This window comes from Halichoerus grypus, chromosome 5, assembly GCF_964656455.1.
Source record: "Halichoerus grypus chromosome 5, mHalGry1.hap1.1, whole genome shotgun sequence".
NCBI lineage: Eukaryota > Metazoa > Chordata > Mammalia > Carnivora > Phocidae > Halichoerus > Halichoerus grypus.
The window spans coordinates 178,550,423-178,562,800 of NC_135716.1; the positions used below are offsets into that span (position 1 = coordinate 178,550,423).

Genomic DNA, 12,378 nt, shown 5'->3' on the forward strand with positions numbered 1-12,378 from the left:
AAACGTCTATTCCTCTTCCTGAAGCCATTTCTATTGCTTCACCCACAGTAAGTTTTCTGTTAATGTATCTTGTTATTCTCCATCATGCAGCTGGTTTCCCTTAACAGTCTGAATAGCTTTACTGCTCACTCATTACTTAAAAGGACTCTGCTGAATATTCCAGTAGCTGGCAGCGGGGGGGGGGGGGGGGGGGGGGGCGGGGGGGGGGTTCTTCTGCTGTGGGGCTAGCATGGCCTTTCCACAGCAGGTCTCTTCCCTGAGGAGGAGGGCCGTCTGGGAACTCTGGGCCCACGGTGGGGAGTGGGGGCCGGCAGTCTTCACTTCAGGGTGACTTAGCAGGGGTAGCCTATCAACAGGCTACACTCAGAAACACACAGCCGAAGAGGGCTTTATGCAGGGTGGTAGGACCACACCAGCAGCCCCGTTTCCCCAGATGCTCCTTCAGTGTCTTCAGCCAAAAAGTTGATGATTTTCACCAGAGGATGAAAACTCAAGCACCATCTGTTCCAACTGCTCAGTGTCCATGGTGTACCACTGTCTCAAGTTTTTAATTTTTATTCTCAAGATGAAGTCGCACCCCACTGCACCGTTCCATCCATCTCCACTTCACTCCCATCTTTCATTTTACTTGCCTGCTCTGAGCCCAGAGCCTCCGTGGGGATCTTACAAGCAAGGTACCTCTCACTTTTCCTGCAGCACTCATGGAGTGAATTCTGGGGCGAGCTTTCCTCCCCCTTGTTTCATTTGTCACCACCCTCCCATCTGTTTTCTACCTTCTAGAAATTTGTTGAAATCTCTTGTCTGTTGATTAACCTTTTTTTCCCCCCACCGTCAAGAGTTTATATTTTTCTGCACTCTGGCAAATGTCTACCATCTTTTTTTTTCTTTGTTTTCGCTTGTTGTTTTTTTATTTAAGTAAACTCTGTGCCCAACATGGGGTTCAAATTCACCACCCTAAGATCACGAGTTGCACACTCTACTGACTGAGCCAGCCAGGTGCCCCAAATGTCTACCATCTTGAGCTGGAACCGTCTTCAAAAATCTCATATTGCTCTATCTTGACTCAATGAAACAGCCTTTCAAATAAGTGAAGATTTTACCAGCCCAACAATTTCAGAAGGAAGAATTTTTTAAAAATCATCAGAATCTCTTACCAAGGGGCGCCCGGGTGGCTCAGGTCATGATCCCAGGGTCCTGGGATTGAGCCCCTCATCCGGCTCTCCACTCAGCGGGGAGCCTCCTTCTCCCTCTCCTTCCGCCTGCCACTCCACCTGCTTGTACTCTCTCTCTCCCTCTCTCTCTGTCAAATAAATAAAATCTTAAAAAAGAAAATCTTACCAAAATGCCAAATCTAGATTTTTTTCAAGGTTTTTTTTTTTTTTTGGTAATCTCAACGTGGGGCTCGAACTCACAATCAAGAGTCACATGCTCTTCCAACTGAGCCAGCCAGGCACCCCCAGATCTAGATTTTATTCCACTTACCAGACCTAACCGTCTAAACAAAACCAAAGCCCAAACCTGACGTAGTTAGCAGCTAAGGTTGAAGGTCATTTGCCCAGCTGGGGGTGGAGAGAAGTTCAGCTGCAGGGGCACAGACTTCAGCCCCTCGGCTGGGGGTGCAGACAGCTTACCCTGGGGCTTGGAGACCATCCCTGGTGGGCAGACGGAGTGGGGGACGCAGCGGGCACAGGAGTTGGCGGCTGACGTGGCACAGGACATGCCAGATCGACATTCGCAGACTCGAGAGGAGTTCCACGTGCACGGCGCCTTCTCCACCAGGTCTTCAAAGGGACACAGAGAAGGGTCATGAGGAAGGATCTGGGATGGCAAGGGCAGGGGGCCCAGAGACCCCCCAGGAGAGCAGAGAAGCATCTGCCTGGAAGCAAACACTCATGTGACTATTCTGTTGAGATCTTTTGGCACGCTCAGAACAGGCTGAGTGGAAGAAGGTAGGGGAAAAAAAAGAATATGTGCTATATGATTATGTTCACAGAAAATGCTAGAAAACGCAAAATCTTCCGCAGTGACAGAAAGGAGAATGATGGCCTGGGAATGGAAGCAGGGTGAGCAATGGTGGGAGGGAGGATAAGGAACACGAGGAAACTTTCTGGGGAAATCATTTTCCTTGATTGCGGGGACGGTTTCACAGCCTCACACTATGTCAAAATGTATCAAATGGCACATTTTGAACACGTGTGTTGCACTGCATGTCAATCCTATCGCAATAAAGCTGTTAAAAAGAAAATAATCTAGAGAACAGGGTAAGCGGGCATGGGTATAGATGAACCCACACTGGCCGTGACTTGATCATTCTTTAAAACTGGGTGAAGTCCATAACCATTCCTGACTCTACTTCTGAATATGTTTGAAATTTTCAATGATGGGGCGCCTGGGTGGCTCAGCGGGTTAAGTGTCTGCCTTCAGCTCAGGTCATGATCTTGGGATCCTGGGATGGAGCCCCAGGTCAGGCTCCATGCTCAGCAGCGAGTCCGCTTCTCCCTCTGCTCATGCCCCCCCACTCGGGCTCTCTCTCTCAAATAAATGAATAAAATCTTAAAAACAAAGAAATTTTCAATGATAAAAAGGGTTTTTTTTTCCAAAATAAAAAAATAAAATGTTAGAGGTTCTGTAAAAGAAAGCATGTGATAATGCATTTACATATGCTTGGGAACACTTTATGTGCTCTAAATGGGTGAAAATAGAATGACCGCCTTAGTAGATTAGATAAATGTGACTTGCTCATGAGGACTTTTCTCAATCAGCAGGATACTTAAGAGACCTCAAATGATAAAGAACCTCACAGTCTCTTCCTGAAACCTCTAGACAGAGTGGGCATTGGGGAGGATTTGGGGAATTTGTGTGGATGGCAAGAGTGAGCTCAGCAGTGAGAGAGATGACTTGGGACAGTGACAGCTATTATCACGATTATAGCTATTAATATCATTGATTGTGTGCTAGGCAGTATTAATATCATTGAGTGGGTGGGGGGGGCCCTGGGTGGCTCAGTCAGTTAAGCATCCGACTCTTGGTCACGATCTCAGGGTTGTGAGATCGAGCCCCGCGTGGGGAATCTGCGCTCAGTGAGGAGTCTGCTTGAAATTCCCTCCCTCTCCTTCTCCCCCCCTCACCCCCACGTGCACACTCTCTCAAAATAAATAAATAAAATCTTTTTTAAAAAATATCATTGAGTGCAAGCAAGGCAGCAGTAATACCATCGAGTGCGTGGGGGGTCCTATTCTCAGCATTCTGCCCAGATTAACCTAGTTTAACCTATTTAATTCCTGCAACAGCTCTCTGAGAGAGTACTATTATTATGCCCATTGCAGATGAGGAAACTGAGGCACAGAGACGTTAAGAAACTTGCTTGTGTTTATAAGCTGCAAACTGGTAGAGCCAAGGTTCGAACCCAGGATCTTGGGTTCCAGAGTCTGTGTTCTTGGCCCCTGTTCTCCACCCCACTGCTTCACAGGGCTTTCATCCTTAGAGCTGAAGGAATTCTCAGACCCAGAGCCACCTCTTGTTTCTCTCTCTGTCATGGTGGCTATGACAGATTATATTTTTTCCAAAAATGGCCAGAGCAGTATTTCTGGCCCCGTCTGCTCTTCCAGGCCTCTGCCACTTACCCGTCGAGTTCACTTTCTTCTCCTTCCGTTGACTCTATTGGGATCTCTGACTGCCTCAAGAGGTAGAAACTGGCGGAAGTTACGCCATGTGACATCCAAGGAAAGGTCAGCAGAAGGGATAGGACTTGTCCCCACCCCTGCCCCATCCTTGGAATCCAGCCACCAGGCCTTGAGGAAGCCCCCAAGTTAGCCACCCAGAGGCCCTAGCCAGCAGTTGGCACCAACCCCAGACCCATAAATGAAAATGCTTTCAGATGATTCCCGCCTCCAGCCTTCACATTTTCCAGCTGAAACCGCAGACATCGTGGAGCAGAGACCAGCCATCCCCTCAGTGTCCTGTCTGAATTCTGACCCACGGAATTCATGAGTACAATGAGTGCTTTGTTTTTCTCACATTTTGAGAAAACTTGCTATGTGGCCTTAGTAACTGGAACGGTGTTCTTTCCTCTTTTGGCCTCCCTTGACTTCAGCCAGGGTGTGAAAGAAACCTTGGACAAGGAGACATAATTGCACATACCCCGCCCCTCTGTGAGGGGGCTGGGGCCGCACCCAGCCACGGCAGTCCGGGGCCTGGGCAGCTTCCCCTGCCCTGCGCGGCTCTCATGGACACCGGGGGGGGGGGGGGGGGGGGCAGTGGTGGTGCTGGGAGGCTGTGCTGAGCGGGTCATGTACACAGCAGTCACCCAGTGAGTGCCCGTCCTGAGCATGCTCTAAGGACAGTGCAGTGACTGACCAGAGCCCAGAACCTCCAAGTTTAAACTCTGGCCCTGCTGCTCTTGAGGGCCTGTGGCCTTTGTAAGGCCTCAGTGTTCTCTGTACAATGGGGACAATCATAATCCACACACCAGAAAACAGCTACCAAAAATAACGAGACGCGCTTGGAACAGGTAGATAATAACGAATGTTTCCTTGCAAGTGTGAGCAAATGGAAGCCCATCAACACCCCGCAATCAAGAGTGGGACTCAGTAAAGGCCAACTGCTCAGAGACACCAGCAAGGTGAGCTAGGCTCCCGAAGGCTGAGCAGTCCCAGAATGAACTCGGGGTCCCCCAGCCCCAGATTCTCGGCTAAGACCCCCTGCTCCCAGGAAGGAGCCCCTGAAGGGGACGATGAGGCCCTTACCTCCAGAACAGGTCACACAGGCCTTGCAGCGGCCGTCCTTGTCCAGGTAGTAGTCGGGGTCACACTGCTTCCCACAGTCCGATGACCCCTGTGTGCACAGCTGCTGTGAGGTCAGCCCTGGGGAAGGAAGCAGAGAAGCTCCAGGCCGGGCCACCTTGGCAGAGGCCCCCACCTCCGCACCCAATCGCCACCTCCAGCTCCATGGCCAGCTCCCAAACTCCACACGTGTCAGATCAATCTTTCAGAGGGAGTCCTGAAGCCCAGAAAGGGAAGGAATGTATCTGGCTATTTCTAAACTGCAATCTTTTTTTTTTTTTTTAGATTTTATTTATTCCTTTTTCAGAGAGAGAGACAGAAAGAGCACAACAGGGGGAGCGGCAGGCAGAGGGAGAAGCAGGCTCCCCACTGAGCAAGGAGCCCGATGAGGGACTCGATCCCAGGACCCCGGGATCATGACCTGACCTAAAGGCAGATGCTTAACTGACTGAGCCACCCAGGCACCCATGACTACATTAAAATTATGAAACATCTCTCTAGGGGCGCCTGGGTGGCTCAGTCAGCTGAGTGTCGGACTCCTGATTTCAGCTCAGATCATGATCTCAGGGTCCTGGGATGAAGCCCCACATCAGGCTCTGCGCTCCACGGGGAGTCTGCCTGAGGATTCTCTCATTCTCCCCTTGCTCACACGTGTGCACACATGCACATGCACACGCACTCTAATAAATAAATAAATCTTTTTTAAAAATAAAATTAAAAAACAACATCTCTTTAGCAAAGACACCATAAAGAGAACGAGAAGGCAAGCCACCGGGTGGGAGGAGGTCTTCTGCACACCACTGTGGGATGAAGGGCTCAAACCCAGAATTGTAAGAAGTCCTATTAAGAAGTCAACTAAAAAGACAAACAACCCCAGAGAAATGAAAACATACATTCACACAAAGACTTGTTTTTCATTACAGCCAAAAAGAGGAAACAACCCAAATATCCAAAGACTACTGGATAAACGTGAGCCACCATGGAAGGCTAGTCAGTCATAAGCAGGAGCGAACTGAGGGCCCCGTCCGTCCCGTGGGAACCGGGAGGGCGTCAGATCGACACCCGCTCCCTGGCAAGCACCTCCGTGTCGCACTCAGGAGGCACTCAAGCTGTCAAACAAATGACTTCTTCCTTGATCTACTCTGGCCCTCGACACCTTCAGCCTCCAGAGACCCGGAGACCCTCGTCTCCCCGGACCGGGAACGACTGCAGCCCAGGGTCCCCCCACCACCGCCCCCCGGCCTGGACCACCCCACAGGGGTCGCCCGCCAACGACACGCTGTTGCCCTGGGAACCACCCCACAGCTTCTCTGGAGAACTCACCTGGATCGGGACTGGGCTTCCGCACCGAGGAGGGAGAGCCGGGGGCCCTGGTCATTTTGGAATCATTTTCCGGGGTGAGGGAAGCACCCCCTCCAGGAAGTGTGGTCCTGGCCTTGGAGCTTGCCAAGGAAGTCCCCAGGGGCCAGGCCTGGGGGGGCCTGCTGCCGAGAGAGAAGCCAGAAATGGCACTGCCAATTCTCCTGAGGGGGCAAACGGAGGTCTGTTCTCAAGGGCAACCATCTCCGCAGAGAAGGGGGCCCCCAGACCCTCTGCCCACAGCCTCTGGCAGCCCCACTGTCAGCTCCTGGGAGCAAGGACTGTGATTTCTAGGCTCTTCTCTCACGTGCTTAGGGAAGACTGAGCACACGGTGGGGCCTCAAGTGGCTTGTGGGCTTGACAGAGAGGCACCCTGGAATCCTGGCACCGTGGGCTGAACCCCACCCACACCACAGCCAGCTGGGCTCCGGGCATCCTGTGGGCCAGGACAGCCAAGTTCAGCTGGATGGGGAGAGGGAGTCACCTGGCGGGCGCCTGGCTGGCTTCGGGGCTGGTGCTGCAGTCAGGGCTGGTCACTGGGGAGGGTTCCTCACAGATGGCGTCCCTGTCTGCTGTACCTGGGGGAGTGGGGGGGACAGCAATGCAGGAGTGACAGACGTCACGGACGAGTCAGGAGATTCACTGAGACACACTGAGGAGACGTCATGGAGGAGCCTAAAGACTCTAGGCATAGATGTTTTACCACCACAACCCAGAGTCCGGAATGAGGTGCTTGGAAACGTAGCTGCCATCTGACGTTTGTGCCTGCCCAGTGTCCAGTCCCTGTTGCGGTAAAGCATCCCGATTTCCCCTGGGGAATACTCTCCAATCTCAGTATCTGTGTTCAGGGGCTGAGACTGACTCACATCCCTCCCTTCTGGGAGCAAACACAGAGCAGGCTGGACCCATCAATCCATTTGATTCCTCTGACCCTGATGAAGTGGTTCAGGGACGGGCACATGACCCAAGGCATGCCCATGAGGTACAACACCAAGGTTTTGGTTTTGGTTCTTGAAAATGTAGGAAGGAGGAGCCGTCTTTCCTCCGGGGTTGGGTGGGAAGCAAGCCGGGAGCTGCTGGTAGGTGTCTTACAGATACCTACACATAGGGGAGGAGAGATGAGAAATAGGAAAAGACAGAGCTCCTGGATCCAGCCATGCCTGACACTACCCAGAGTGAGCCCCAGACTTTGCAGGTACATGAACCAAAAAATTTTGAGATTTTGTTACCAGCAACTCAAAGATTCCTAAAGAATACTGGGTGCAAGCAGAGTAAAGAGGAAAACACACAGCACTTTCTATAAGCAGATCTGAGTTCGCCTGATACCTCTATCACGTCCTCGCTGTACCCACCACACTGTGTGATATATAGTAAATGTCTAATAAACAGCATGTCCTTTTCCCCATCTGGACTCCTGTCCATTGCTTAGAAAGTGTCCCACATGTGGGCTGTGGAGGTGACATGAGCAATGTGGATGTGTCTTGTGCTTCTGAGCGCAGTGGGGTGATGAGGCCTGGCTCAGATATTCCCTGCTCTGTAGTCTGGAGCAATTTACCCATCTCTGGACCTCAGTTTCCTCAGCTGTAAAAGACGGCTGATTCAGCCTGCTTGATGGAGTTCTGAGCCCTTCAGGAGAGAACACCTGCAGCTTAGCGACGGGCTGACTCCTAAGCAGAAACTACTTTCCATTTTACGGCTGGAGAGCTGCCCTGTGGGAGCATCCACAGGGGAGTCCAGGAGTCAGCCAGCGGCGCTGTCCCACAGAAATATGATGGGAATCACACATGTCATCTGAAATTGCCTAGTAACCACATTTTAAAAAGTAAAAAGAAACACGTGAAGTTAATTTATTTAACCCAATAGACCTAAAATAGGTCGGTAGATATTCAATATAAAAAAGAGTTAATGAGCTGTTTTACACTTTTGTCTACTAAGTGTTTGAAATCCAGTGAATATTCTACACTGACAGTGTATCTCAACACAAGGAGCCACATTTTAAATGCTCTCTGGCTGCATGTGGCCAGCGGGGACCGCTAGGGGCAACACGGGTCCAGGGGCAGCAGAGAGAGGCCCCTGGCGCCACCACGTGGCAGTCGCAGGAACAGCACGGAAAGGGCCTCTGGCTGGAACAACAGACCTCCACTACTTTTCCCAGAGATGCAAGAGTTTCTGAGCTGGAAAGTCCCCCAAGGCCTTCTAGTGACAACGTCACATTTTACCGGTGGGAGACTGAAGCCCAGGATGGGGTGGGAACACGCCCCACAGATGCAAAGCTAACAGTACCCCAGGTGTCTGACGCCCAGCCCAGAGCATTTTCCACTCCACCCCCTGGCCCTGCTTGTGGCCCTAGATGACCAGGAGCACCATAGGCATGGTCTTGGCCCTCACAAAGCTACGGCCCAGGGAGGGAGGCCAGCACTGATCAAACCAAGAGAGACACAAAATGTTCATATCCATGTTTGCGAAAAACACTGTGTGGTAAGAGATCACAATGCAGACGTGACCTGTGACAAGTCGCAGGAGGCCTCTTGAGGAAGTGATGTCTGGACAGAGAGCTCAAGGCTGAGGAGCTGACTGAGTGAACAGGAGGGAAGCGTGTCCCAGGCAGAGGGAACCGCATGCACAAAGGCCTGGTAAGAGGGAGAAGCACCGCGCACCCACAGAATCGAAAGAGAGCAGACCAAGTGGGGCCAGGAAAGGAGGCACTGAGTCTGAGGCTGGAGGAAGGACAACATGCATGGTGCAGGACCGCGTACAGGATCACATCCTGGAGACTGCCTTGGGAAGATGGAGTGGGTGCCATTTCCCCTAGTCCTCCCACTAAAGACAGCTAAACGCCATGCGTATGTGTCTAAACAAAGAAAACTCTGAACAGTGGAGAGGAGAAGGCCTTGGAACCCAAGGAATGACACAGTGGTGAGTCCCTTGGGTTTTCTCTTTGTTCATCTATCCGAGACATGGAGCCAAATAAGCCAGCAGCCCAGAAATGCCAAACAGCACGACTTTAAAAAAGAAGTGCCTCCAAAAATCTGTTCTCTTCTGCCAAAGAATCATGTCATTATCGTTGGAGTAATGAGAAGATACCAAAGTGTTTTTTTAGCACGTGTGTGTGTGTGTGTGTGCATGTGTGTTTGTGTGACAGAGAGAAAGAGAGAGAATCAGATTTGGTTTTGCAAGGTGGCCCTGCCTGTCTGCCATGGGCAAGGAATGACAGGAGGAACTGGGGGTGAGGAATGGGAGAGAGAATTAGGGGAGCAAATGCCATGGGACTGGGAGATGCGCTGGCTGTCAGGCGTGAGGGAAGGAAAGGAAGGAAGGACAGTGGGAGAGAGGGTGGTAAGGATGGGACTTTGGAAAAGGACCGGGTTAGAAGTGGGCGTGTCATGGGCTGGGTACTGGCACTGTTCTCCCCAGTGGGCGTGGCTCCCTCTGATTCCATCTTGCCCCCTCCCCGGCCTGTGTGGCCGTGGCACCGCTATGGGGCCATGGTCCGAAGCCCACCCACCCCCATGCCTCCTTTCTGAAAGGTGCCCTCAATACCACCCACACAGCATCCGTGCCCCTTACCTCCTTTCTGGCCACAAGCCTCCTTGTATTGTCAGAAAATTAGAAGCCCAGAGAGGGTAAGGAATTTGCCTGGGCTCACACAGCAAGTTGGAAAAGAAACCCAAGTGTCTCAGCAACTCTAACTCGCAATGCCTCAATAGTGAGTTGGGGAAACTGGCCCTAACCCTCTGGGGAACTCCCAAGACAGAGACTTGAGGTTTGCTTCTTGTTTACCAGGCATCAGAGAACTTCTGCCCCGAGCCTCAAACCAATCCAAGACCTCATCCAGGCAGGCCTGTGCCTCCGGCCATCAGGGTCTCCTGAGCCAGGGACACAAAGTGCAGGGAAGGGGGCTCTGCAGTGGCTGGTATACCTACAGGATCTCGAAAGGAGACAGCAGTCTGTCCAACAGGAAGGAGGAAGTGGGAGGTCGGAGGTCATTTGGAGATCTGGGGCAGTGGCGGGGGAGAGGTGCAGTTGGGCCCAGATCTTGGTGCTGGGCTGAGGGTGGGGATACTTACCCCGGAACCTGACGACCATCCCTGGTGGGCAGACGGAGTGGGGGATGCAGCGGGCACAGGTGTTGACGGCTGATGTGGCACAGAACATGCCAGGCCGGCACTCACAGACGCGGGAGGAATTCCCTGAGCATGGCACCTTCTCCACAAGATCGTCTAAGGGACACAAAGAAGGGTCACGGGGCACAGGGGGAGGATGGGGAAGGGAGCTAGAGAACCCTCAGAGCCAGTTTGGCACGTGACAGAAGATGCCGCCTTGGCCTCCCATTGGGCAGGGAGCTGGCATGCTCAGCCCTTCTTTCCAGAGTGTTCCCGCAATGGGGGCAAGAAGCCAGGCGGGGCCAATGAGGCAGCCTCCACTTCCCCGCCCAGATCCCCGGACATCAGTACAATCATATTAAAAAGAAATTAATGCCCCCATTTTAAAATGGGCCAAAAAAAATAGACATGGGGAACACTTAAATGCATATTGCTACATGAAGGAAGCCAGTCTGAAAAGGCTACATGCCGTGTGATTCCAACTCTGTGACATTCTGGAAAAGACCAGACTATAGAGACACTAAAAAGATCAGAGGCTGCCAGGGGTTTGGGAGGAGGATCCTAAACCTAATATTCATGTCAGTATTGCTTGTAATAGCCAAAAAGTAGAAACAACCCATATGTCCATCAACCGATGAACGGATAAACAAAATGTGGTCCATCCATTCAATGCGATGTTATTCAGCCACAAAAAGGAAGAACCCGTGTTACAACATGGATGAACCTTGAAAACACTGCAAAGTGAAAGAAGCCAGTCACTAAAAGCCATATATTAATGGCTTTGAAAGGTCCAAAGTAGGCAAATCCACACAGATAGAATGTAGAGTCGCGACTGGAAGGGAGTGGAATGGGAGGAGAATTGGGAGGATAGGGATTTCTTTTGGGGGAGGTGGAAATTTTCTGAAGTCAGATAGTGGTGGTGGCTGCATATTATGAATACAATAAAGCCCCTGTATTGCACACTTTAAAATGGTAATTTTAGGGGCGCCTGGCTGGCTGAGTCGGTAGAGCTCACCACTCTCGATCTCAGGGTCGTGAGTTCAAACCCCATGTTGGGCGTAGAGCTTACTTGCAAGAATAAATAAGTAATTTAATTTTTAAAAATAAATAAAGTGGTGTATTTTATCTCAAGAGAAAAAAAAAATCACTGGTATAAGTAATCGGCAAATGCAAACACTCGTGGAAAGCTACACAAGGCATCCTTGGTCAACCAGAAATGGCGAAGGCTTCCTGAAACACAGAAGGCAGGTGGGGTTGCATGGAAGAAGAAGACCAAAGCCTTCAGCCCAAAATATACCCAAGAGGGTTCTTCTGGGAGAGGCTCGGTGGGGGGTGGGGGGTGGGGGTTACTCCAGTCTCCCAGGGGGTACAGGGCAGGGGCAGGCCCCAGGGAAGCCGATAGGGATTGCAGCAGGAGCACCGAGCTGGGTCAGTCTCCCCACGCTTCTCATCCACTTATGCCACAGATCCGGAAGCCAAGCATCTCCCCCAGGAGACTCCTGGGTGAGGTGAGCGAGACAGTGCCCCAGGGCTGGTCCTATGTGGGAGGAAGGGACCCTGCAGACCCAGAAGATCAGCCACTAAAGAACACACTCCCCTACCCCAGTGATCAGATACAATGTGCAGAAGCGTCACCAAACACGACAGAAAACCAGCACCAAGAAAAAAGAGCTCCAAACTCAAAAAGAACTAACTCTCGAAAGAGCAGATTAAAAAAAACAAAAACAAAACAAAAACAAAAACCACAGAACAAGCCGTTAGAATCAGTACAATTAATAGTCTCAGAAACTTGCAGCTATAAAACGGAATCCCCTGGAGCTCAAGGAAGGAGAGAAAGGAAATCGAAGCCATAAAAAAAGAACCCGCTGGGAGCACAATGCTGTATTTACCCATTCATTTCACGTTGGCCCACAGAAAGACTACATTTCCCAGCCTCCCTCGCAGTTGGGTTTGGATCATGTGACAGGATTCTAGCCAATGAGATGTGGACAAAAATGATAGGCGTTTCTCCCAGGCCTGGCCCCTAAAACCATCTCACGAGGCTCTCTCATCTCTCTCTTCCTAGCTGTAGTGGCCCAGGAGTAGCCCCTAACTCTCGCCTGCACCCCAGGAGCAGTACTGAGCAGAGAATAAAG

The 12,378-nt window shown here is 51.3% G+C and overlaps 1 protein-coding gene across 1 annotated transcript in view; it reads right to left on the minus strand.

Moving 5' to 3' along the window:
* The window catches only part of TNFRSF8 (TNF receptor superfamily member 8), a 32,366-nt gene extending 22,019 nt beyond the window's left edge, over positions 1-10,347 (minus strand). The window contains exons 1-5 of the mRNA XM_036069603.2: positions 10,208-10,347; positions 6,625-6,718; positions 6,105-6,304; positions 4,746-4,862; positions 1,632-1,781 (exon numbers count right to left, since the gene is read on the minus strand). Coding sequence (XP_035925496.2) covers positions 1,632-1,781; positions 4,746-4,862; positions 6,105-6,304; positions 6,625-6,718; positions 10,208-10,295 — 649 coding nt within the window. The 5' untranslated portion in view covers positions 10,296-10,347. The remainder of the gene's footprint in view (positions 1-1,631; positions 1,782-4,745; positions 4,863-6,104; positions 6,305-6,624; positions 6,719-10,207) is intronic.
* Between the last annotated feature and the right edge of the window lie 2,031 nt (positions 10,348-12,378).